Raw genomic sequence first — 27,912 nt, forward strand, 5'->3', positions numbered from 1 at the left:
TACGTTATTAACACTTCTTGACCATAGTAAGGCATTTGACTCCGTGAACCATAACATACTCTGCACAAAATTGACGAACTTATTCAATTTCTCATACACTGCAGTCAACTTTGTCAAGTCTTATCTTACAAATCGATTGCAAGCAGTAGTCTCAGGTACGAAAGTTTCCACTTTTATGGAACTCACGCGGGGAGTCCCTCAGGGATCTGTGTTAGGCCCTTTATTGTTTTCAATATATGTTAATGATCTACCTAGTGTCTTATCAGAATGTGAAGTACATCTATGGTCGGTTACGCCAATTGTCAGCGTCTAAAAAATTTTTGCCAGAAGAAATAAGACTTCTGATTTCAAAAGTCATTCTCATCCCCACTCTATTTTATGGTGTTAAAATATTTGGACATGTTGGCGCTCGTTATATGCGCAGATTAGTAGTAGCCTTTAATTCAATTGCCAAATATGTATTTATTTTAATACGTTTCGCGCCGTCAGCCATTCGGGTAATAGAGGGGGACTAACAGATGAAGGGCCGTCTCGCCATAACTGGACCCTTGGACTAGGGGTATGTGCGTTTTGGGTCACACCGCCGTAACTGTACACACCAGTGGAAGTGCGACTAAACTATTCTCGTGGGGGCGGCTGGAAACAGGTCCTGGTACGGTCAAGTCTCTGCCACGGATGCTGACTAATTTTAGTCGCGCGGAGAGAAGAAAACTCTTGTAGTGAAATTACCCCAATCCACGGTGAAACAGGATATGCTAATGGATGCGTGGACGAGGCGGAGCTCTGTGCTGCATATGCGAACTCTGGATACCTGCCGACCTCCAGCTTAAATTGGGCTTCCCGGGGCAAGCGGGCTATGCCTCGGGGGACCATACTCGTGGGAACAACATGCCAAACTCAAAAATAAACTACCAAAAACAAGCCGCAAAGGAGCTCGGTACTCCTCCTAAAGTACCAAAAGGGACAAGCCAATCCCTCTACATCAACGCCTGGGAAACCAGGTCCTATGAAGACGGGGAAGGAGACTCAGTCGGTCCGCCGTCTTCTAGCAGCTACCGATGCGAGGAGGGTTCCGATAAGACAATCGGGCCCATCCACGTCGGGTGGCACCGGGGGATAACCAGTTATCGGGGTGGCTGCCAAGGAGAGCGTAATCGCGGCTGGAAAGCGCCCTGTGATCGGGGAACCCTCGTCAACCTCGACAGGCGGAGGTACTGGTGGTACTTCAGGTCGTCGGTGAAGGGGAAGGAGCAGAGGCTTTGGGCCAGCTCAATTATCCCGAAATTCCAGGTAGGTCCCTCAGGACAAATGGCATCTGGTCGATGCAGAGCTCCAGGACAGATTTCTGGAGAATTCGCGGAGAATGGCGTGCCACCGCGTAAATGTGAGGACGCCGGGTGGCATCAAGGCACGGTGAAAGCCATCGCCTGCCAAAATGCTCGCTCGGCGGGTCTCTACACAAAGGAAGTTGCGGCGCTCAAGGAGGTCTACCCAGGGGCCAAACTGGAGGCCTTCAAATGGGTAGACATCCCCAGCAGACCGAGGGCCAGAGCGTGGGTCTCGGTGAAGCCTGCAGAGCCGGAGAAGATCCTTAAGGTTTTGCAGGTCTGCAACTCCCACCTACCTACAGCCGATTGGAAGGTGGCCAAGGTGGATGAGGTTACTGGACAGAGGCGCCAGATGGTCCTCGTACTCCTGAAAAAGTCGGACGGAGTAGTGGACTATGGCTACCGGAAGGTGACCATAGCCCCCTACAAATGCGACTCTAAGGGCATGCAAGCAGAGATCCAGCCAGATCTCGATCTGCCAGTGGTCCTAGAAGTGGAAAGCCAAACCGCGGCGTCGGACGACATCTTGGACCGCTACGAGTCTGATGCAAGCGACCTAGTCAGGGGTCTAAGACGGATCGATGTCGGAGAGGACACGGAGTCCACCGAGAGCGATGCTGACGACACAATGGTGGAGGTGAGTCTCAGAAATGTCCCTGACACTCCTGCAGATAAACCTCCATCATTGTAAGGCAGCATGCGCTCCGCCTAGCCAAGTTTTGAGCCGACATAGTCCTCATTTAAGAGCCCTGGACCCTCGGAAACAGGATTTCCGGTCTGAAGACTCAAGACTATAAGCTATGTGTAGCTAACACCACAGATAAAATCCGCACCTGCATTCTTGCAAAAAGAGAGTTACACTTATTTTTTCTGACAAATTTCAGCGATGATGATCACACAGCGGTGAGCCTCGAAGGCCAGGAGAGCTCACTGAGGATGTGCTCCACATACATGGGTCACGACCAACCTGACCCCACTCCACACGCGCCCCTAAGGGCTCTCATCGCAGACTGCGAGGCCAATGACATCGGCCTAATTGTGGGATGCGACGCCAACGCACACCACAGTCAGTGGGGAAGCACTGACACCAATGAACGGGGTGAGTCCCTTTTCAGCTATATACTGACCACTCAGATGATCATATTAAACCGGGGGAACGATCCCACGTTTATTATTAAAAATCGCGAGGAGGTCCTGGACCTCACACTTGCCTCTCACACGATACAGAATAACATAGTATCCTGGAGAGTCCTTGAAGAACACTCCTTCTCGGACCACAGGTACGTGGAAACTGTTTTCTCATTCTCCATACCGAGCCCAGTCAAATTCCGGAACCTCAGGCGGACAAACTGGACTCGTTACTCAGACCACCTGGCCGTATTCACCCTGAGTCCCACACAGTCCCTACAGCGCACCTCCTTCTGTTGCCTCAAGATCCATTCTAAACCTGCTAAGTCAGGAGAACATATCCTGGGCAATTAAAAGCTTTAAGCCATACAAGTCCGCGGGAACAGATGGCATCATCCCAGCCCAACTGATTCACGCCGGACAAAGGGCCATAAACTGGCTCAAACAGATTTACGAAGGAATTTTCTCTCACGGACAAGTTCCAGACACATGGCTTCAGACCAAAGTCGTTTTAATACCTAAGGCAGGTAAACCCTCGCACACTGTCCCCAAAGATTAAAGACCAATAAGTCTTTAGTCCTTTCTTTTAAAGACGATGAAACGGCTTTTAGGGCTTTATCTCAGGGCGAGTATTCAGCCCAATCTAATCTCTGATTCTCAGCACGCCTATCGGAAAGGAAGATCCACCGAGACGGCCATTCACGGCCCTTTCTTGACATAGAAGGCGCTTTTAAGAACGTCATCTCGACCGCCATCACGGGTGCACTGACGGACCTAAGGACTGATTCCCGGACGGTGAGTCTCATCGATCAGATGCTTCGATGCAGGACCGTTGAGGCCTCACTGGGGACGTCAACTTCCACCAGGTTTGTCAGCAGAGGTACGCCGCAGGGCGGAGTCCTCTCGCCCCTCCTATGGACGTCGCAGTAAATGAACTGCTGCGAGAAATAGAAGGGGGTGGATGTCACGTGGTGGCGTACGCTGATGATGTTGCCATAGCATTCTCTGGGAAATTTCCACAGACGCTATGCGGGTGCATGAGAAGCACTATCATGAATGATAGTCCCACTGTCCCAATGGGAAGAAAAATGCGGGCTAGGTGCTATGCCGTCTAAAACGGAACTAGTACTCTTCACCAGGAAGTACAAGATCCCGATACTGACTCCCCCAAAACTTGGAAACTGAGCATAGAGGATAGGGTTAAGAAGGTTACTGTGGCCCTCTATACTTGCAGAAAAACCATCGGACCCAAATGGGGAATGACCCCGTATATAGTCCGGTGGGTATATACCGCTATCATATGACCAATCCTAATGTACGGAGTTGTTGTGAGGTGGCCAGCACTGGAAAAAAAACCCTTGTCTTAGGAAACTCAGCCGTGTCCAACGGATGGCAAGCTATGCATAACGGGCGGACTACGCACAACCCCAGGCAAAGCCCTCGATACCATGTTGTACCCTCTCCCTGTAGAACTCATGGGGAAAAGGGTGGCAACTATTTCCGCTCTCAGAATATGAGAATCCAAACTCTGGAAACCTTCCACTCGGGAAGACGGCCGTGTGGGTGGTGGCGTCTACTGTAACGAGCTCAACATTAGTCATTGTTTCAGACTCCCGGATCTTTGTAGTGTGTTCCAAGCGGAGGTTCAAGCAATAAACGAGGCTATTTCTATCGTCTCCAAATTTTCTTTAGACAGACACTCAGTATGTCTACCGTCAACGACTTCAGACGTATTTTTGTATCGCTCCGCCGTGAAAATCATTTAATCGCATTTAATCGTAAATTAATTCGCGAAAAAGCTCTGGGGGTAAGCATGGGTACTAGTAATCATGCTGCCCATCAATACCATCCAATCGTGCAATAAAGAATAATAGAAATAATAGTAAAGAACAAATGTCAGCGTATAAAAGCACCAGCTCGGCAATGAGCACAAGCACTGTAACCAAAGTCAAATGCGCCAAGCCCGGCAACAGCAACAAGACGAGCGTCGGCTCTCGCAAGCAAAAAACAACGCGTACTTCTCTATACGCTCGCCAAATGCAGCAGTACTAACAAAACCTGCATCACTGCAAGTTAACGAGGAGAGAGCACGCTCTCTCTCCCCTGCATTGCAAAGTGGATCATATTCAACATATTCTATGTCACGTCCATCAAAAGGGGTAGGTTAGGTTAGGTTGTCCCGGACGGCCCTCACGGGGCCACGCATAGGCCAAAATGGCCCTTAGTTGTACGGATCGGTGCGTATGGACCTTCTGAGTGTTTTCACGCGGTTTCGAAGTCCGTGAGGATCGAGGAGAGTTTTGCAAAGGCAAGGAGTTCCGCTGGCGTCCTCTTGGATGCATCTTCCAGCGATGCCAGTACCGGGCTGCCATGATGTTTGTTTCTTGCCCTTGAGAGGGCAGGGCATTGGCAGATTAGATGTTCTAGGGTTTCGATAGCCCCAGATTCATCACATTTCCTACACTTGTCACTGTTGGTGATGCCTAGTTTGACTGCATGTGCTGCAGCCAGGCAATGACCTGTGAGTATACCTATTAGCATCCTACAGTCCTTCCGTGGTAGGTACAGTAGGTATTGGCTGAGTTTACCATTGCTCTCCTTGCACATGGTTTTCGCGATCTTGCAGGGGTAACATAAATGAAACAAAAATACAAGACAATGACGAACAAAACTATCGATCAGTTGCGAATTACAACACCTACCAACTTAAAAGTAGCTGTCTGGTTTCCCAGCCTGATATTCCCCAAGAAATTCCTCAAAATAGCCAGTGGAGCAAATTAACATAATTCCAAGTTTGTTTGTTATTTGCATTGCCCACTGCATGTAAATATTGTTAATAAGCCTATGTCTATGCACAGCAGCGGCCGTTCTTTCGCCTCTTTATATCTCCTTCTTCATTTACTACTGCAGCTGCAGCATCTATACCATTCTCTTGCATTCTCTCTTTTTCTATCTATCGCTCGTGCTCGGCTCAGCAGTAGCCCGAGCTTCTATCGCTTCTTTCGTTCTCTCTCTCGCTTGCATTAGGGCACGGGCAATTCGATCCGCCTGCCCTCTTGACAGTCTTTATTTGATCGTCATCATTATCGCACTCACGTTCTACCGTCTTGATCAATCACTCACTTCTCTCGCATATTGAACAGACCCTGCGTCTTAAATTTTCCTCGCTTCGATTTGATCAACCGGCACATCTCGCTTTTATTTCGCTACACCTACGCACCCCATATTTCGCCTGCTTAACAAATAAACTGTACACACATAAAGTATATTGAATCGCTCGACTTCTTAATTTAATCTAAATTCAACAGCTAGTGAAAAAGCTCGCTAGCTCAACATTTGGTGACCCCGACGTTATTTGTGAAATAAAACATTCGGTAGTGCAAATTAAAAACTACAATTTAATATCGAAATTACCCTCAAGTTTCGTTCGTTTGGTTTAACTTGCCTGCTGTCTTAGCGCGTGACATCGACCACATAGGTGCACACAAGCTTATAGAGTCAGGAGTGAAAGTTCACAGGCGTGGGGCGCGGATGTGCTGCGCCGGCTCTCCGAGTGGGGCTCCGCTGCTGTGCTGCGGCGCCTCCTGCAGAGTACGAAAAATTGCCGATGGTTGGTGCTACAAGGAGGAGCGGATTACTCTGGCAAGACGGTTGGCCCAGGGTGTCCCTGGGACGAGCTCTTCTGCGTCCAGCGGTCCGGTTGGATGCCCGAGGACAGGAGTGAGAAGAGAAATTGTTTTTGTGTGATTTTCTCTTCTACTGTCACTATGCGTCCAAAAACCTCTCTCTGCGACCAAATGTGGCTGCTCCCACAATATTGTGCAGGTCATGTCAGCTGATCTCATAATCAGCTGCAAACCAGTATTGGCTAACCTGCAAAACGCAAGGTCTGGCAGCCCCCACCGGGCCGATCCTCCCGACAGGCGGCGCTGCGAGCTTCGATGCCGCCGCCTAGAGGGCGCCCGTGTGCCAAGCAACGCACGGTGACACTGCTACGACGGACGATCGCCCCGAAAACAGAGAACCGTAGCATACACTAAGGTGCTGCTGCTCATTCAACGGCGACCAGGAGTTGGAAGCGAATGGGATTTTCACACTGTACACATACGCACAGGATCAACTCCAAGATAAATCCAAGTAGCGTCTGTTCCACATTGGGCGGCTACGTGGTCTGCGACTTAGCCTTAGTGGCCGGCAGCAATCTAACCTGGCAGGAGGTTTAAAATGCAACCTGACAATTAGGTCAAAATTGTAATAAAACCTGGCAGAAGGTATAAAATGCACAAAATGGAAGAATGTCGTCTAAATTACTAATTACTCCAGGTGGCAACCACTCAAGTGGAAATCCACACGCGGGGAAACCCGGGGCAAGGGCACGGATTCTGGAGGCCCTAAATCCCATTCCAACGAAACCTGACCAGACGGTGGCAAACTTGGCCGTCTCGGCAGTGAATGCTCCCAGTTCGAGCACGATCCTGACAAATAGGAAAGAAGAGACGGATTCTGCAGCGGCGTTCAGGAGCAGCTCAAGCATCGCACGATCCCCAGTCCTAAACGCAGCCACGACCCCAGCACCCTCCCATCAATGCGTTGCAGCCCAGGCAGCACCAGAGGACGGTCAGGACACGCCCAAGCGGGCAAGGGACCATAATAGTCCGACAGAAGAACAGAGGACTACGCCGGTAAAAAAACTAGGGCTTGCGGAGTTGGGAACCCTACTCGACACGCTGCTCAGCCGACCTAAGGAAAAGCAACATATAAACATGATCATGAGGGACATGTTTACAAAAATAAAGGCCCTCCAAGAGGAGCGTGCGCCGCACTTAAAAAATCGAGCGACGGTACTCTCCCGAGGACGCCAGCGGAGCCCACAGAGTGCCCCTCCGGCGGGCGAAAGAAGGCAAAAGGAGTGGACAGGAAGCTGCAGACCTCCTCTCGCCCCAAACGGGACAGCGCCGCTCAAACGGACACATGGCGTCGGCTTAGCCGCGAGGTCCCCCTTTCCGACTTGGAACGGCGACCAAGCCCGGGAGGAGGAATAAGGGGAAAAGAACCAACATGCAGTCCACTAGTTCGAGTCGAGAGGAACGAGCCGTAAGAAGCGCAGTCCCAGGCAGTGGCGAGCACACAGGCTGGAAAAAGTGGTTGCTCAAAAGTGGTCCTGGCAAAGGCAAGATGAAGGTGGGGTGGACGATGTGCAGATTCAAGGAGAGTGACTCGAAGCCAAGGTGGTGCCTGGAGATTGGGCACATCGCGCCCAAATGCCAGAGTGCAGTGGACCGTACGGGATGCTGCATACGCTGTGGTGACAGAGGTCACAAGATAGCAACCTGCCTAAATAGGGCAAAATGCTTCGTCTGCGCTGACCAAGGCCGCGAGGACAGAGGTCACCAAGCGGGAAGCCAGCAGTGTTCCCTCGCCAAGCAAGATGTCGTACCAAGTAAACGACGATGGAAGTGATTCAGCTCAATCTGAATCACTGCAGGGCCGCACAGGACCTGCTCCTGCAAACGGTGAGAGAGCTCAACATAGTCCTGGCTATCCGCAGCGAGTCGTACCAAACTGGCGACAACGAGCAGTGGGCGACAGACACAACAGGGAAAGCAGCACTTTGGGCATGCGGAAGTGATTCCTTTACACTCCACAACGTCAAGGCCGGAGATGGATTCGTGCGCGCGAGAGCTGGAAACTTGTGGGTATACAGCTGTTACCTAGCGCCTAGTCTGTCCCTTGAGGCATTCAGCCGGAGCATCGAGGACATGAAACGATGCAAGGAGCCGCGGTCCAGTCCTAATCTCAGGGGACTTCAACGCCTGGGCACACGAATTGGGTAGCCAGGTCACCAACGCAAGAGGCCGAACGCTGCTCGAAACGTTCGCATCACTGGACCTAGCCTTGCTGAACGAGGGCTCGATTATCGACCTTACGAGCCCCTCGCTTCTGCGTAATGCAAGGTGGCGAATAGGCGGTGTGTACACCGGAAGCGATCACGAAGCGATTGTATGCACCATTGGCGACCATCCCAGATCCAGCAGACCAGTCAGCCACGTTAAGGCGTACAGGGAGGACACACTCAGCCCTAGTGCGCTCGCGCAAAGCCTTGGAAGGTGGGAGGCCTTCCGCGGTGAAAGTGCCAACGAGTTGGCCAATCAGCTCGCCACGAGAATGGAGGAGGCCTGTAACACAAGCATGAGACGGCGCAAGCCGTTCTTGCAGCATCACAAGCCAATCGTCTGGTGGAATGCAGAGATCGCTAGACTTCGCACCAGGTGCCTGACGGCCAGACGAGCGATGCAAAAAGCGAGGCGCACAGACCGATTCGAAGCATCCCACGAGGAGTACAGGTCTGCCAGGAAAGCGCTAAAAAACGCGATCCGAGACAGCAAGCGGGAATGTTTCCTCAAACTCTGCGACACAGTGATGTACGATCCCTGGGGCAGGGCCTACAAGCTCGTAGTGAAGCGGCTCAGCGCCGGTAGTAAAGCGCCAACGGAACCCGGAAAGCTCTAAGTGATAGTCCGTACCCTGTTTCCAACCGCCCCGCAAAGAGCCACAAGGCCCCCAGAAAGGGACGCGCCGCTAACAAATATCGCAGCAATCACGGCAGCCCAGCAAAAAAGCCCCAGGTCCTGACGCAATTCCGAACAGAGTGCTAAAACTGGCACTCGCATTACAGCCAGCATCTTTCGCAGCTGTTTTTAACAACTGTCTCGAGGAAGGAGCGTTCCCCAATCGTAGGAAGACGCAAAAGCAGCTTCTGCTTAATAAGCCAGGGAAACCACCAGGTGATCCATCCTCGTACCGACCAATGTGTCTTCTGGACAACTCGGGGAAGGTGTAATTGAGAAGCTTATTGCGCACAGGCTAAGCGATGCCATAGAGGATGCCGGCGGCCTATCGACCAACCAGTATGGATTCCGTAAAGGAAGATCGACGCTGGCTGTCATCGAAAAGGTTACAACCATATCAGAGAATGCCATCAGCGGAACACGTTGGAGACGGGGCAACAAACAGTATTGCCTACTTGTCACTCTTGACATAAAAAATGCCTTCAACACGGCAGACTGGGCAAGAACTTGAAGGCTCTACTCACACTCCGGATCCCAGAATATCTTCTGAGAACGGTGGATAGTTACCTCAGCGACAGGGTGCTGACGTATGAGACCAGCGAGGGTTCCAGAACGTACGGGATAACTGCTGGAGTTCCCCAGGGGTCGGTACTTGGGCCGCTCCTGTGGAACACGATGTATGACGGTGTCTTGCGACTACACCTGCCAGAGAACACGACGATAATTGGCTTCGCCGATGATGTGGTCATCGTAGTGCTGGCAAAGCCTAGTCCTGAGCCTAGCGTAACATGCCTGATCTTGCGTCAATTGGATGTCAGGCAATGCGTTGACTACTTGCTCCATATCTTCTGGCCGTTATGGAAGGTTGCTGCAGATGCGTTCAAAGCGTATACAAAACCATGGGCTGTCAGACGCACACAAACTGGCCAATAACGGTATTGGTCAAATTCATCCCCGGATTCATTGGCGTGTCCCGAGACACGCCATAGGTGCTAAATACGGCATCAGGACTGCTACATCGAATCAGCCATAAGCGACGTCTGTGAAACCCTTCAGCATCTGTTGAAAGTCAGGCTTTCAACGGGGAGAGTAGGTCTGGTTTCCCAGCCTGATATTCCCCAAGAAATTCCTCAAAATAGCCAGTGGAGCAAATTAACGTAATTCCAAGTTTGTTTGTTATTTGCATTGCCCACTGCATGTAAATATTGTTAATAAGCCTATGTCTATGCACAGCAGCGGCCGTTCTTTCGCCTCTTTATATCTCCTTCTTCATTTACTACTGCAGCTGCAGCATCTATACCATTCTCTTGCATTCTCTCTTTTTCTATCTATCGCTCGTGCTCGGCTCAGCAGTAGCCCGAGCTTCTATCGCTTCTTTCGTTCTCTCTCTCGCTTGCATTAGGGCACGGGCAATTCGATCCGCCTGCCCTCTTGACAGTCTTTATTTGATCGTCATCATTATCGCACTCACGTTCTACCGTCTTGATCAATCACTCACTTCTCTCGCATATTGAACAGACCCTGCGTCTTAAATTTTCCTCGCTTCGATTTGATCAACCGGCACATCTCGCTTTTATTTCGCTACACCTACGCACCCCATATTTCGCCTGCTTAACAAATAAACTGTACACACATAAAGTATATTGAATCGCTCGACTTCTTAATTTAATCTAAATTCAACAGCTAGTGAAAAAGCTCGCTAGCTTAACATTTGGTGACCCCGACGTGATTTGTGAAATAAAACATTCGGTAGTGCAAATTAAAAACTACAATTTAATATCGAAATTACCCTCAAGTTTCGTTCGTTTGGTTTAACTTGCCTGCTGTCTTAGCGCGTGACATCGACCACATAGGTGCACACAAGCTTATAGCGTCAGGAGTGAAAGTTCACAGGCGTGGGGCGCGGATGTGCTGCGCCGGCTCTCCGAGTGGGGCTCCGCTGCTGTGCTGCGGCGCCTCCTGCAGAGTACGAAAAATTGCCGATGGTTGGTGCTACAAGGAGGAGCGGATTACTCTGGCAAGACGGTTGGCCCAGGGTGTCCCTGGGACGAGCTCTTCTGCGTCCAGCGGTCCGGTTGGATGCCCGAGGACAGGAGTGAGAAGAGAAATTGTTTTTGTGTGATTTTCTCTTCTACTGTCACTATGCGTCCAAAAACCTCTCTCTGCGACCAAATGTGGCTGCTCCCACAATATTGTGCAGGTCATGTCAGCTGATCTCATAATCAGCTGCAAACCAGTATTGGCTAACCTGCAAAACGCAAGGTCTGGCAGCCCCCACCGGGCCGATCCTCCCGACAGGCGGCGCTGCGAGCTTCGATGCCGCCGCCTAGAGGGCGCCCGTGTGCCAAGCAACGCACGGTGACACTGCTACGACGGACGATCGCCCCGAAAACAGAGAACCGTAGCATACACTAAGGTGCTGCTGCTCATTCAACGGCGACCAGGAGTTGGAAGCGAATGGGATTTTCACACTGTACACATACGCACAGGATCAACTCCAAGATAAATCCAAGTAGCGTCTGTTCCACATTGGGCGGCTACGTGGTCTGCGACTTAGCCTTAGTGGCCGGCAGCAATCTAACCTGGCAGGAGGTTTAAAATGCAACCTGACAATTAGGTCAAAATTGTAATAAAACCTGGCAGAAGGTATAAAATGCACAAAATGGAAGAATGTCGTCTAAATTACTAATTACTCCAGGTGGCAACCACTCAAGTGGAAATCCACACGCGGGGAAACCCGGGGCAAGGGCACGGATTCTGGAGGCCCTAAATCCCATTCCAACGAAACCTGACCAGACGGTGGCAAACTTGGCCGTCTCGGCAGTGAATGCTCCCAGTTCGAGCACGATCCTGACAAATAGGAAAGAAGAGACGGATTCTGCAGCGGCGTTCAGGAGCAGCTCAAGCATCGCACGATCCCCAGTCCTAAACGCAGCCACGACCCCAGCACCCTCCCATCAATGCGTTGCAGCCCAGGCAGCACCAGAGGACGGTCAGGACACGCCCAAGCGGGCAAGGGACCATAATAGTCCGACAGAAGAACAGAGGACTACGCCGGTAAAAAAACTCGGGCTTGCGGAGTTGGGAACCCTACTCGACACGCTGCTCAGCCGACCTAAGGAAAAGCAACATATAAACATGATCATGAGGGACATGTTTACAAAAATAAAGGCCCTCCAAGAGGAGCGTGCGCCGCACTTAAAAAATCGAGCGACGGTACTCTCCCGAGGACGCCAGCGGAGCCCACAGAGTGCCCCTCCGGCGGGCGAAAGAAGGCAAAAGGAGTGGACAGGAAGCTGCAGACCTCCTCTCGCCCCAAACGGGACAGCGCCGCTCAAACGGACACATGGCGTCGGCTTAGCCGCGAGGTCCCCCTTTCCGACTTGGAACGGCGACCAAGCCCGGGAGGAGGAATAAGGGGAAAAGAACCAACATGCAGTCCACTAGTTCGAGTCGAGAGGAACGAGCCGTAAGAAGCGCAGTCCCAGGCAGTGGCGAGCACACAGGCTGGAAAAAGTGGTTGCTCAAAAGTGGTCCTGGCAAAGGCAAGATGAAGGTGGGGTGGACGATGTGCAGATTCAAGGAGAGTGACTCGAAGCCAAGGTGGTGCCTGGAGATTGGGCACATCGCGCCCAAATGCCAGAGTGCAGTGGACCGTACGGGATGCTGCATACGCTGTGGTGACAGAGGTCACAAGATAGCAACCTGCCTAAATAGGGCAAAATGCTTCGTCTGCGCTGACCAAGGCCGCGAGGACAGAGGTCACCAAGCGGGAAGCCAGCAGTGTTCCCTCGCCAAGCAAGATGTCGTACCAAGTAAACGACGATGGAAGTGATTCAGCTCAATCTGAATCACTGCAGGGCCGCACAGGACCTGCTCCTGCAAACGGTGAGAGAGCTCAACATAGTCCTGGCTATCCGCAGCGAGTCGTACCAAACTGGCGACAACGAGCAGTGGGCGACAGACACAACAGGGAAAGCAGCACTTTGGGCATGCGGAAGTGATTCCTTTACACTCCACAACGTCAAGGCCGGAGATGGATTCGTGCGCGCGAGAGCTGGAAACTTGTGGGTATACAGCTGTTACCTAGCGCCTAGTCTGTCCCTTGAGGCATTCAGCCGGAGCATCGAGGACATGAAACGATGCAAGGAGCCGCGGTCCAGTCCTAATCTCAGGGGACTTCAACGCCTGGGCACACGAATTGGGTAGCCAGGTCACCAACGCAAGAGGCCGAACGCTGCTCGAAACGTTCGCATCACTGGACCTAGCCTTGCTGAACGAGGGCTCGATTATCGACCTTACGAGCCCCTCGCTTCTGCGTAATGCAAGGTGGCGAATAGGCGGTGTGTACACCGGAAGCGATCACGAAGCGATTGTATGCACCATTGGCGACCATCCCAGATCCAGCAGACCAGTCAGCTACGTTAAGGCGTACAGGGAGTACACACTCAGCCCTAGTGCGCTCGCGCAAAGCCTTGGAAGGTGGGAGGCCTTCCGCGGTGAAAGTGCCAACGAGTTGGCCAATCAGCTCGCCACGAGAATGGAGGAGGCCTGTAACACAAGCATGAGACGGCGCAAGCCGTTCACGCAGCATCACAAGCCAATCGTCTGGTGGAATGCAGAGATCGCTAGACTTCGCACCAGGTGCCTGACGGCCAGACGAGCGATGCAAAAAGCGAGGCGCACAGACCGATTCGAAGCATCCCACGAGGAGTACAGGTCTGCCAGGAAAGCGCTAAAAAACGCGATCCGAGACAGCAAGCGGGAATGTTTCCTCAAACTCTGCGACACAGTGATGTACGATCCCTGGGGCAGGGCCTACAAGCTCGTAGTGAAGCGGCTCAGCGCCGGTAGTAAAGCGCCAACGGAACCCGGAAAGCTCTAAGTGATAGTCCGTACCCTGTTTCCAACCGCCCCGCAAAGAGCCACAAGGCCCCCAGAAAGGGACGCGCCGCTAACAAATATCGCAGCAATCACGGCAGCCCAGCAAAAAAGCCCCAGGTCCTGACGCAATTCCGAACAGAGTGCTAAAACTGGCACTCGCATTACAGCCAGCATCTTTCGCAGCTGTTTTTAACAACTGTCTCGAGGAAGGAGCGTTCCCCAATCGTAGGAAGACGCAAAAGCAGCTTCTGCTTAATAAGCCAGGGAAACCACCAGGTGATCCATCCTCGTACCGACCAATGTGTCTTCTGGACAACTCGGGGAAGGTGTAATTGAGAAGCTTATTGCGCACAGGCTAAGCGATGCCATAGAGGATGCCGGCGGCCTATCGACCAACCAGTATGGATTCCGTAAAGGAAGATCGACGCTGGCTGTCATCGAAAAGGTTACAACCATATCAGAGAATGCCATCAGCGGAACACGTTGGAGACGGGGCAACAAACAGTATTGCCTACTTGTCACTCTTGACATAAAAAATGCCTTCAACACGGCAGACTGGGCAAGAACTTGAAGGCTCTACTCACACTCCGGATCCCAGAATATCTTCTGAGAACGGTGGATAGTTACCTCAGCGACAGGGTGCTGACGTATGAGACCAGCGAGGGTTCCAGAACGTACGGGATAACTGCTGGAGTTCCCCAAGGGTCGGTACTTGGGCCGCTCCTGTGGAACACGATGTATGACGGTGTCTTGCGACTACACCTGCCAGAGAACACGACGATAATTGGCTTCGCCGATGATGTGGTCATCGTAGTGCTGGCAAAGCCTAGTCCTGAGCCTAGCGTAACATGCCTGATCTTGCGTCAATTGGATGTCAGGCAATGCGTTGACTACTTGCTCCATATCTTCTGGCCGTTATGGAAGGTTGCTGCAGATGCGTTCAAAGCGTATACAAAACCATGGGCTGTCAGACGCACACAAACTGGCCAATAACGGTATTGGTCAAATTCATCCCCGGATTCATTGGCGTGTCCCGAGACACGCCATAGGTGCTAAATACGGCATCAGGACTGCTACATCGAATCAGCCACAAGCGACGTCTGTGAAACCCTTCAGCATCTGTTGAAAGTCAGGCTTTCAACGGGGAGAGTAGGTCTGGTTTCCCAGCCTGATATTCCCCAAGAAATTCCTCAAAATAGCCAGTGGAGCAAACTAACGTAATTCCAAGTTTGTTTGTTATTTGCATTGCCCACTGCATGTAAATATTGTTAATAAGCCTATGTCTATGCACAGCAGCGGCCGTTCTTTCGCCTCTTTATATCTCCTTCTTCATTTACTACTGCAGCTGCAGCATCTATACCATTCTCTTGCATTCTCTCTTTTTCTATCTATCGCTCGTGCTCGGCTCAGCAGTAGCCCGAGCTTCTATCGCTTCTTTCGTTCTCTCTCTCGCTTGCATTAGGGCACGGGCAATTCGATCCGCCTGCCCTCTTGACAGTCTTTATTTGATCGTCATCATTATCGCACTCACGTTCTACCGTCTTGATCAATCACTCATTTCTCTCGCATATTGAACAGACCCTGCGTCTTAAATTTTCCTCGCTTCGATTTGATCAACCGGCACATCTCGCTTTTATTTCGCTACACCTACGCACCCCATATTTCGCCTGCTTAACAAATAAACTGTACACACATAAAGTATATTGAATCGCTCTTAATTTAATCTAAATTCAACAGCTAGTAAAAAGCTCGCTAGCTCAACAGTAGCATCAATGAGATAATAGATGGACTTAACGATAAGGGCTTCGAAGTCAAAATGACTATGAACATAATAAATAGAAATAAAATTCCCCAGCCAATGTTCAAGGTAGAACTGACACCTGAAAATATGCATATAAGTAAAAATTAAGTTCACCCAATATACAAGCTTCAATATCTACTGCACCGTAGGATCACCACAGAAACAAAATGGACCGGTCCAATGCACAAATTGCCAGTAATATGGACACACGAAAACCTATTGCACTCTACGGGCAGTCTGCGTTGCCTGTGGTGTTGTTAATCTCACTGAGGCCTGCCCCGTAAATAGGAGGACCCATCTGCCAAAAAATAAAGCAACTGTGGGGGAAACAATACTTCTAACTATAGAGTTTGTCCTTTATAAAGAATTGAAAAATCGCCCAAACCAAGAAATAACTGCAGCTCGAAATCCGGTCGTCCGACAAAAATTTCCATATATACCATCAACTACGACTCCAGGAGTTTCTTTTGCTCAGGCGTTAAGTTACAACAACGGGTCGTACGCCTCAGTCTCTAAGCCGACACTGCAACCAATCACAGCAGGAATAATGCAGCATCAGGCATCAAATCAGATCCCAGAAATCTCTGCCCAACATACCCCTGCAAATCCATCCCAATTTCCTAGTGGAATTGAGTCAATGCTGGTAACTATAACAAACACATTTATAGCAATACAACAAACGATACAGGAGCTTATGCGTAACCAAAATCTCCTCCTGGAGCAATGGCATTTCGCAGCACAAATACGAGCTCTTACAGTTCCTCGCTCAACACGACATTGACGCCATGCTCATATCAGAGACTCACCTAACAAATAAAAACTATTTTCACCTCGCTGGCTATAACTTCTATGGCACATCATCCCAATGCTAAGGCACATGGAGTTACTGGCGTTCTGATCAAGCATCGCATCAGGCATTATCCATTTCCTTCATTTGATATACCTTATCTACAGGCAACATCAATCCACATTGAAATTCAGAGCGGCTACCTAAACCTAGCCGCAGTATACTGCCCACCGCGCTTCTGCATTTCCGAAACAGAATTTGTAACATTCTTCGACCTACTAGGTGACCGATTTATAGCAGCTGGTGACTACAATGCCAAGCACACCCATTCGGGATCTCGACTTACCAACCCGAGAGGAAGACAACTATATAACGCTATAATAACCCCACGAAACAAGCTAGACTTTATCTCTCCGGGCAAGCCCACATATTGGCCCACAGATCCAAACAAGCAACCCGACATGATTGATTTTGCAGTTACACGAAGGGTGCTGCAAGCTCAGATTCATGTAGATCACTTAACAGATCTATCATCGGATCACTCGCCCAGTCTACTTCACCCTTACGACCATCCACAGCTTTCGGAACGCCCACACTTTCTAGCATCTAGTAAAACAGATTGGCTCAAATACAGGAAGTACATAAGTTCCCATAGTGATAGCTGCCCAAACATTTATTGTAAAGATGATATTGATGTCAGTCGAAGCATTAGTATCCTCAATGTCACTGGCGGCAAAACACTCAACACCAATATTAGCAGCTAATAAACCTTCCAACAGCAGTCGTATTTCTAGGCACATTGAGGTGCTGCTATGCGATAAAGGAAGGCTTCGCCGAGAGTGACAAGCACACAGATCACCTGCCTCGAAAGAGCGGCTAAAAATAGTGAACCATACTACGCAGAGCCCTAGAAGATGAAAAACCCCAGCTCAAATATCCTATATGGAGGAACTCTCCCCAACTAGCAAATGATTCCCACTGTGGAAAGCTAAATCAGCTGTATGCCCACCAATCGAGAGCAATCGCAGCAAAAAGAAGTAGGCAAATACATTTGCCTTCTATCTAGAAAACGTCTTCAAACCACACCCAGTAACAAATAGCTTTGTGCTCCCACCAACCACCAATTTCGAAGCTACTCCGCCTATCATATTCCAATCAGGAGAAGTCACAAGGGTCATTAAAGACCAAATCTCAAAGCAAAAGAAAGCTCCGGGCCACGATTTCATCTCCCCTAAAATGATCATAGAATTTCCGAGCTGTGCAGTGTTTTCCTTACTGTGATATTCAACAGCATGATGAAATGGGGCTATTATCCTCAAGAATGGAGGAAATCAGTCATCAAAATGATCCATAAAGCCGGAAAAGACAAGTCCAAGCCATCATTATATAGACCTATCCGCCTACTGCCTTGCCTATCAAAGATATTTGAAAAGCTGCACCTTAATCGTATCAAACAACACCTACACATCAACGGTGCCATCCCGACTCACCAATTTGGATTTCGCGAAAAACACGGAACCATTGAACAAGTAACCGTATAACCTCTGAGATACGAAATGCATTCAAAAGAGTATTGCTCCGCGGTTTTTTTGGATGTCGCCCAGGCTTTCGACCGCGTTTGGTTAGATGGCTTAATCCACAAAATCAAAATATTACTTCCACAGAACATCCATGGAATATTGGAGTCATACCTACAGCAAAGAAGTTTCGCAGTACGATGCAAAGATTTCCTCTCTGAATATCATCCAATTGAAGCTGGTGTACCGCAAGGCAGCGTGCTTGGATCGACACTGTATATCATATTCACAGCAGACCTACTGACAAACAGCCTAACAACAACTTCGACATTTGCTGATGATACTGCCATATTAACTCGCTCCAAGTGCCCAAGAAGGGCAACGGCACTTATCATCTCATCTCGTGGCCTTAGAAAAATGGCTAGCAGACTGGCGGATACATGCAAATGAGCAAAAGTGCAAGCATGTCACCTTCACGTTAAACAGACAAACTTGCCCTCCATTATGTCTGAACAATATCAACATTCCACAAACCACCGAAGTAACATACCATGGTGTTCATCTGGATAGAAGGCTTACTTGGCGTAAACACATCGAAGCGAAGAGAAATCTACTTAAATTTAAAGCTAGTAATCTACATTGGCTAATAAACACCCGTTCACCACTAAAACTGGAGTACAAAGTACTTTTGTACAATGCAGTTCTCAAACCCATCTGGACATACGGCTCGGAGCTAAGGGGAAACGCTTGCGTTAGTATTTTAGAAATAATCCAGAGAGCTGAATCGAAGATACTAAGAACTATCACTGGGGCACCATGGTACATACGGATGAAAATATCCATAAAGACTTAAATGTAGGATCAGTTAAAGATGAAATTGCCAAAGTGAAATCAAAGTACCAGGCCAAGCTTCAAGCCCATTCTAATAGACTGGCGCAGTCTTTAACTTGGCACACTAGCCATACAAGACTCCGGCGAAGAGACCTTTCCACCCAGCAATAATACTTAGCTAGGGACGTACTCTAAGTAATTAAGTGTAATTAAGTAAATAAATATATTAGGTTAAGATTTGCATACTTGTCGTCAGTCTCTAATAGGGAAGATTCGATAAATAAAATCCCTGTAGGTCTCTTAATGAAACCGCTGAGCATTTAGATCTTTCCCTAATATGGGTCCCCGGACCCAGGAATATCCAAGGGAATGATGCTGCCGACGAACTAGCCAGGCAAGGTACTAACAACCGGAGAAGAAGCAAGTAGCGATGCCCTTGGCTACGTGTAGGCTACTAACGCACGAAGCCTTTGAGCTAATTGCCGACAGACGATGGCAGCAAACCATCACCTGTAAAACTTCCAGGTCGATTTGGCCAAGTCGATCGAAGAAACGTTCGGAAGGGCTCTACAAACTCAGCAGAGTACAGTGTTCTACCGTCGTCCGAGCCATCACGGGACACTGGCAGATCGGCACACCCGCTGCCAGACTGTCAATCCGTCATAACGACTTCTATAGAAGCTGCAGGGACTTCTTCTGTCACTGTCCGGTCATGGGAAACCGTACGTTTCTACCATGTATCACACATGACTAATAAAATACTTAACCTTAACTTGACCACTTGGATAGATTTTAGAGTAAAGCATTCGACTCTGTAAACCACTCCCATTCAGCACAAAAACTTGAGCTTTTAGGGTTTCCGCCTGATCTTTTGAGATGGATTTCTAACTACCTTCGTTCTAGGTCTCAAAGAGTCCTCTTCAAAAACTCCTTGTCTTCACCTGTTAAGGCTACTTCTGGAGTACCAGAGGGCAGCCATATAGGCCCCCTACTTTTCACACTCTTTATTAATGAAATGCCTTCAGTATTAACAAACATGGGGATGATGTTCAACTCAGTGGCCATTTTATTTCACTCTCGCTTGCAATCCGATCTCAATAGCTTTCAGTCATTGTGTTGTCCAAATATGTTACACCTTAATTCCTCGAAATGCAAAGTAATGACATTTAATCGCTCCAGCCCCTTGTTGGGTCCTTAAACTCTCTGCGGTGGTTCTCTTGAGACAATTTCCTTAGTTGATAATCTTGGTGTTAAACTAGACCCCAAGTTAAAGTGTGATGAACACATTTCTACCATTATAAATAAGTCCATGCTTGAGTTTAAAAAGAGGTGGTCAAAGCAATTTGACGACCCCTATATAACGAAGACTCTCTACATCTCGCTTGTTCGTCCGATTTTAGAGTACGGCTTTTGTGTATGAAGCCCACGGTACAAAGTACACCAGGACCGTATAGAATCAGTCCAGTCCTCGTAGATTGCTTTTAATAAACCTTCCAAACCTAGTTACTCGTAGAGAAATTCTTGTTGTGATTATTATGCACAACCTGATCAAAGGTGACGTACATAGATCAGACTTGTTAAGCCGCATAAACTTCACGATTCCTATAGGATCCACTACAAACTTTATTCCTGTTTTCCGTCCACTTTGTAGATCGAATTCAGGAGCCCAGGATCCTTTGGACACAGGGTTTTCGGTCTGAGGACTCAAGACTATAAGCTATATGTAGCTGACACCACAGGTAAAATCCGTACCTGTATTCTTGCAAAAAGAGAGTTGCACTTATTTTTTTTCCCAAATGTCAGTAATGAAGACCACACATCAGTGAGCCTCGAAGGCCAGGAGAGCTCGCTGAGGATCAGCTCCTAACGCGCCCCTCCGTGCTCTCATAGCAGACTGCGACGCCAATGCACACCACTGTCAGTAGGGGAGCACTGACACAAATGAACGGAGTGAATACCTTAAATATCATAAGCCGGGGGAATGACCCCACCTTCAAAAATCGCATAATTGCATAAATTACTCTCGAAGTCAACCCCAACCTTGGGTTACCTGAAGAAAGCCGATCAGTCATGAACAACGTCCAGCAGTGAATCGCTACACCTTACCCTAAACACTCATTTCCCTAGTGCACTGCACTTAAACCTCTTACGTGAATAGAACATATCCTAGGCAGATGGCATCATCCCAGCCCAACTGATCCACGCCGGACAAAGGCCATAAATTGGCTCAAACGGATTTTCGAGGGTGTTTTCTCTCACGGACAAATCCCTGACACATGGCTTCAGACCAAAGTCGAGGCAAGCACTCGCACACTGCCCCCAAAGATTTCAGACCCATAAGTATTTCGTCCTTTCTTTAAAAGTCGATGGAACGGCTTTTAGGGCTGCATCTCAGGGCGAGTATGCCCAGCATGCCTATCGGAAAGGAAGAAACACCGAAACGGCCATACATGCGATCACATCGATCATTGCATCGTCCCTTAACTGTTAGGAATACACTTTGGTAACCTTCCTTGACATAGAGTGCGCTTTTAACAACATCATCCCGACAGCCATCACGGGTGCACTAACTGACCTGGGGATCAGATGCTTCAATGCAGGACCGTTGAGGCCTCACTGGAGACGTCAACGTCCACTAGGTTTGTCAGCAGAGGTTCCTCTAGCCCCTCGTATGGAACGTAGCGGAAGATAGAGGGGGTGATATTGCCATTGCGTTCTCTGGAAAATTTCCACAGACACTATGTGAGTGTATGAATAGCACTCTTAAAAAACTGTCGTAATGGGCAGACAAATGCGGGCTAGGAGTTAAAACGTCTATCTAGTACTATTCACTAGGAAGTATAAGATTCCAACACTCCCAAAACTCTGTGGGAAAGTTCTAGCTTTTAGCAACAATGCTAAGTATCTTGGCCTGATCATCGACAGATAGATCGATTGGAAACTGAGCATAGAGGTAGGATAAAGAAGACCAAAGTGGCCCTTTATACCTGTAGAAAAACCTTTCGACTGAAATGGGGCATGACCCCGTATATAGTTCGGTGGCTCTGCACCGCCATCATACGACCAATCATGTTATATGGAGTTATATGGTGGCCAGCACTTGACAACAGACCTTGTCTACAAAAGCTCAACCGAGTTCAACGCATGGAGCAGATATGTATTACCGGTGGGCTACGCAATACCCCAGGCGATGCCCTGGGTGCCCTGCACCTTCTTCCCGTAGATCTCATGGGAAAGAAGGTAGCACCACTCTCAGAATGAGGGAAACCAAAAACCGACGCCTTTCCAGGTATCTATCCCGCTTAGGGAGGACAGGGAGAGGGGCGAACCTAGACCTGCAAATGCAATTCATATATACACTGATGGCTCAAAGTTAGACGGCCGTGTGGATGGAGGCGGCTACTGTAACGAGCTCAATATCAGTCATTGTTTGTTTTTAACACACTGTAGTTTTTTCCAAGCGGAGGTTTTAGCAATAGTCGAGGCTGTTTCTATCGTCTCCAATCGTTTTTTAGACAGACACTCAGTGCGCGTCTTCACAGACATTAAAGCAGCTATCAAAGCGCTTGCATCAATATCGTCGAACACAACGACTGTATCGACTGCCCCAGGTCTGCTGGGGGGAGGGATGTTCGTCCTGATCCGCTGCTACCGCTGCACTATGGGAAATTTAAACACTTTTTCTGGCCAACACTCATTTTTTAAAAGTAGTCAAAATAATATATTTGGAGCCCTTATATATCCGAATAACATTGACCTTTAATTCTACGCAAAGAAAATGTTAACAGTGTTAACTGTTAAAGTCAGCTGTTTGCTCTCGATAGGCGTATGTTGGTGCAAAAATTTATTTTTCATCTTGTAAAAAGGGCTAAAAAGTTGTAAATTCATCCAATTAAGTGAATTTTTTACAATGGGTTTGGTTCAGACAGGTATGTAAAATGTGTATGTGAGTTTAAACTGTAAAAATTGGACTCAGAATTATGTTTCATGGCTCATTTTTTAACAAGTATAAATTTGTGACAAAAATTAATCTTTGAAGAAGCGTACAAAAAAAGAGTCCACTCGTGCCTCCATATGACTTAATGGATCTTGTAGAAAATTCAAGTCTTTATCAAATATATAGCCTGGTTATCTGCGCGTGGGTGCGTATTCTATCCAATCTTGATTCTTAGACAAAAACAAAAGGACTGCAGCAACGTTTTAAACGATAAAATGTGATTTTTGGCATGTTGGTTAACCAATTTTATGAACAATACTTTAAACGACGACTAATTTATGCATATATTAGCATACATATATGCATGGTAAAAGTGGATGTGTGTAACGCGGAGAAGGAAATGTTTCCGACGCCATAAAGTATATATATTCTTGATCAGCATCAATAGCCGAGTCGATATGGCCATGTCTGTCTGTCCGTCTGTCTGTCTGTCCGTCTTGTTAAGCCCCTAAATCTTAGAGACTATAAGAACTAGGGCAACCAAAATTGGGTTTCCAGACTCATGTGATATCACTTTGCTACAAGTGTATTTTCAGTTGTGTCTGTCCGTCTGTCTATCTCGATGATCGCCTAGATTTCAGAGACTAAAAGAGCTAGGGTAACCAAATTTGGTTTCCAGACTCATGTGATATCTCACTGCTACAAGTGTATTTCAAAATTTCGCCCCGCACCCTTCCGCCACCCCAAAGGACGAAAATCTGTGTCAAACACAATTTTATATGGGTATATCGACTCGACTATTGATGCTGATCAAGAATATCTTTTAATTTTTTTAATTTTTTAGGTTTGGCTAATGGTTCTCACTTATTAGCTCCAAAGTTTCTCCTTAGATTTTAGATTTAATGAGCAATACCTTAGACGACGATTAATGCACTTATACACAAAAAAATGGAGAACACAGGATATAATTTTTTTTTCGACTTTTCCTGAGTTTTTAAAGTCGAAATTTCGTAAAAATTGAGCACAAAAATCATCATTTTTGAGTTTCAATGCTTTTTATATCCCAGACGGTAAGCTGAAATCACAAAGTGTTTGGGCTTAACAATTTTTTTCAAAGTAGCAAAGTTCTTTACAACCAGACGCAAAATACTAGAGTTATGTGAAAAAAGAAGTGCTACCTCTGAAAAAAGCTTACAAAAAAAGTACCAGTTTTCAAAAATTCAAAAAGTCCCATATCTATTAGAAAAAGTTGGTTTGGATCCAAAAAAAGTTCGATTTTATCGATTAGTGTAATATTTATCAAGCTTTTCCTTGGTTTCGGTCGTGGGTTTTTTCCAACAAAAAATATGCTTAATCAGCACACGAAATTCACTTTTTTCGGATTGAATCATTAATATAGCCAAAATGAAGAAATTAATTTTCAGATGTAAAAGATGTAAGATGTAAAATCTACATTGTAGATGTACAGATAAAGTATTTACAAATTCCACACAAATCATAAGCTTCCATTTATACTAACTGAGTAACGGTTTAAAAGTAGAGCCGAGCAAACAGAACCGACTCACAGCGATCCTCCTTGTTTTTTTCACATAACTTAACTATCTTAGCTCTGGTTGTAATGGTGTATGCCATTCTGACAAGCTGATAAGTGCAGCTATTATGTGGACCTGAACACTTTGAAGCTTCAGCCTACCGTCTGGGGAAAAGAAAGCTTTCAAATGCAAAATTTAACATTTTTGTGCGGTATTTTTACATTTCTTGCCCAACTGCTAGTTTAGTTATGACTTCAGTTTACAAAAATACTAATACAAATTGTCTGGTTTCCCAGCCTGAAATTCCCCAACAAGTTTCTAAATAATAGCCAGTGGCGAAAAATAACGTAATACCACCATTGTTTGCTATTTGCATTGCCACTGCATATAAATATTTTAACCGCTTACAATTACTACTCGGCTCAGTAGCAGCCAGAGTTCTATCGCTTCTTTCGTTCTCTATCTCGCTTGCATTAGGGCACGGAACGCGATCAGGTGCCAAATGTACAACCCTTTTTCGTTTGCTTTGTTCCCAATTGGCAGTTGGGCCCGCAACCATCGAAAAGGTATTTTTTGTTCATTTTTTCCATATTTTAGGTTTGGTTAACGAATTTTAGCTCCAAAGTCTCTCCATATATTTTAATGAACGATACCTTAAACGACGCCAAATTAATGCACCTATATACAAAAAAAAAAAGGACACAGGATATAATTTTTTTTCGACTTTTGCTGAGTTTTTAAACTCAAAATTTCGTAAAAAATACCGCACAAAAATCATCATTTTTGCATTTCAATGCTTTATATTTCCCAGACGGTAAGCTGAAATCACTAAGTGTTTGAGCTCAACTTCTAGCTGTTTCAGTTATCTTTTCAAAATAGCAAAATTATTTATAACCAGACGTAAGATACTAGAGTTATGTGAAAAAAACAAGCGCTACCTCTGAAAAAAGGTTAAAAAAAAATAACAGTTTGAAAAATTCTTAAAAAAAAAGTTCTGCCAAAGAAAAAAAAAAAATATCATCAAACCATTTCTAAGCCCCAAATCTTTAAGAAAAAGTTCGTTTTGTTCCTTGAGGAAAAATCTTGTTGACTAGTGTAACCATCCCTCTATTCTGGCTTCTTCTGACATACTTTGTCCCAATCAATCTTATCCTTTTCTCATGAATAGTTCTAACTCTATCTATCCCCCCTTCATGACTATAATGACCTCTTAATTTTCGTTTTCTACCGGCCCCGATATGGTTCCTAGTGCTGTTCTTAAACTTTGTGCAGGTTCTCTCTGTATGCCCCTCTTTAAACTGTTTAACCTATCTCTCGAGCCCAGCGATTTTCCCACCGGCTGGAAAGAGTCATATATTATTCCCATTCATAAAAAGGGGTCTAAATCGGATGTTTCTAATTGCTGTGGGATCTCCCATTTATCTGCCATTCCCAAACTCTTCGAAAAAATAATTACTTCCCAGCTCCAACACTTTTGTTGTTCCTTATTCTCTGAATCGCAGCATGGCGACCCCATGTCCCCGTTATGTCTACAATCCGATCTTGACGCCCTCAACAACTGGTGCTTAATAAAAATTCTTCCCCTTGAATATTCATAGTTCCTTAAAACGCCTTTACAAAATTCCTGACTTGGGAACTATCTTTGTACCTAATCTGTGTTATAGCTCACACGTATCCGCTATTTCGAATAAAGCCAGAGGTGTCCTGGGCATTATCAAAATATGGTCTAAGGAGTTTACCGACCCTTATACCAGTAAACTTATATATGTATCCCTTTGTCCTTGAATACGGTTTCGCGCTTGGTCTCCGCATTATCAAAAATAGCAGGATATGATTGAGTCCGTTCAAAAATAGTTTATCCTTTTTGCACTTCGTGGCTTTAATTGGGACCTCCGGCTCCTCGATATCCGCTCTCTCAAAACCCGCAGGATTTTCTATGGAGTTCATTTTCTTCACAAAGTTCTCGCTGGTGACGTTGATTCCACTGCGCTCAGTAGCCTTATTAGCATTTATTATCTTTTAAAATAGTTTAATAGCTCAACATTTGGTGACCCTGTCGTGATTTGTACAATAAACGATTCGGTTGTGCATATCACAAACTATAACTTTACATAATAATTTGCCGTTCGTTCGTTTGGTTTCGCTTGCCTACTGTGTCCACTCAGTGTCATCGACCATATAGCTGTCTTCAAGCATTTTCACCGGCCGCACTTACATACATTACATCCACACATAGCTGTCGGCAGTCTTTACCGTCTATTTCGCGTGTTGCTCTTTTCGGTCATCTTTCCGCTAGAAACGTTTCTAACTCTGTTCTCTGCTTACACTAAGTCCATCCCAATATTGGCCTATTGGAGGGAGTGGAGCTGCCGTGAAGATGGGCAGCTACAATTGCTTTAGTATCACTGAAAACTCAGGCCACATTTTGGGCTTTACTAATTCCAAAACTCCATCTTCAATTACAGAGAGCCCTGCCGATCTGGAAGTGATCTGTCTAGCGCTTTTGAATGGCGGCTCTCTCTCTTTGTTTCCTGAGCCTATCGCAATATGCCTGATCTTGTGTCAATTGGATGTGTCAATTGGTGGATTCCACCTTTGTTTGCTATTTGCAGTGCCCACTACATATAAATATTGTAACTGCTTATAATTATTTACGGCATTCTCGCATTCTCTCTCTCTATCTATCGCTCGTACTCGGCTCAGCAGCAGCCCGAGCTTCTATCGCTTCTTTCCTTCTCTATCCTGCCCTCTTTTGAGTCTTTAATTGATCGTCATCATTATCGAAATCACGTTATATAGTCTGGTATTGATCTTCGTCACTATTGGTCTCTATACTTGTACCAATAATATACATATGCGTACTGCCGCTACTACATACCAATAAATTATTATTTGTATTAAATCTTCTCGGCTCTTTTTATTAAAAATTAGGCCTCAATAGCTATTAAAAACGCTTAATAGCTCAACAAAAATGTTAAATTTTGCATTTGAAAGCTTTCTGTTTCCCGGACGGTAGGCTGAAGCTTCAAAGTGTTCAGGTCCACATAATAGCTGCACTTATCAGCTTGTCAGAATGGCATACACCATTACAACCAGAGCTAAGATAGTTAAGTTATGTGAAAAAAACGAGGAGGAACGTTGTGAGTCGCTTCTGTTTGCTCGGCTCTACTTTCAAACCGTTAGTCAGTCAGTATAAATGGACGCTTACGATTTGTGTGGAATTTGTACGTGTAACACCACAAAATACATGATTGTAAGCATAGAATAACTTTTAGATGCCGAAACCGACTTTGCTTGAGATTTCAGTTTACGTAAATGCGTGTGTGCCATGTATTCTCACATACTGGGCTTGTGTGGGTTCTACAATTTTTGGCCGCTTGAATTGGTGTAGCGTCCTGAGCTGACCTGCCGCAACATAAATGAGGAATGGGCAGAGTGGGTAGGGGTGGGAAATAAATACAATATATTAAAATAAAAAATGTTATTTGTTTGATTTAATTGAAATTGCACATTTACATATACATATTCCTAATTTAGACAGGTTTCTTTTATAAATTGTGCAAAGCCGTCGACCTATTCAGGGCCGGATCAACCTTCA

At 46.9% G+C, this 27,912-nt stretch overlaps 1 protein-coding gene across 1 annotated transcript; it reads left to right on the top strand.

The window, feature by feature from the left end:
- LOC111079197 lies at positions 1-27,912 on the top strand. Its single transcript, XM_041596106.1, has 3 exons — positions 1-1,114; positions 1,726-2,427; positions 27,856-27,912. The coding sequence occupies exons 1-2, from the start codon at positions 1,007-1,009 to the stop codon at positions 2,017-2,019; spliced, it is 402 nt and encodes a 133-aa protein (XP_041452040.1). The 5' UTR covers positions 1-1,006; the 3' UTR covers positions 2,020-2,427; positions 27,856-27,912.

Source organism: Drosophila obscura, unplaced genomic scaffold (genome assembly GCF_018151105.1).
Source record: "Drosophila obscura isolate BZ-5 IFL unplaced genomic scaffold, ASM1815110v1 contig_139, whole genome shotgun sequence".
Classification (NCBI taxonomy): domain Eukaryota; kingdom Metazoa; phylum Arthropoda; class Insecta; order Diptera; family Drosophilidae; genus Drosophila; species Drosophila obscura.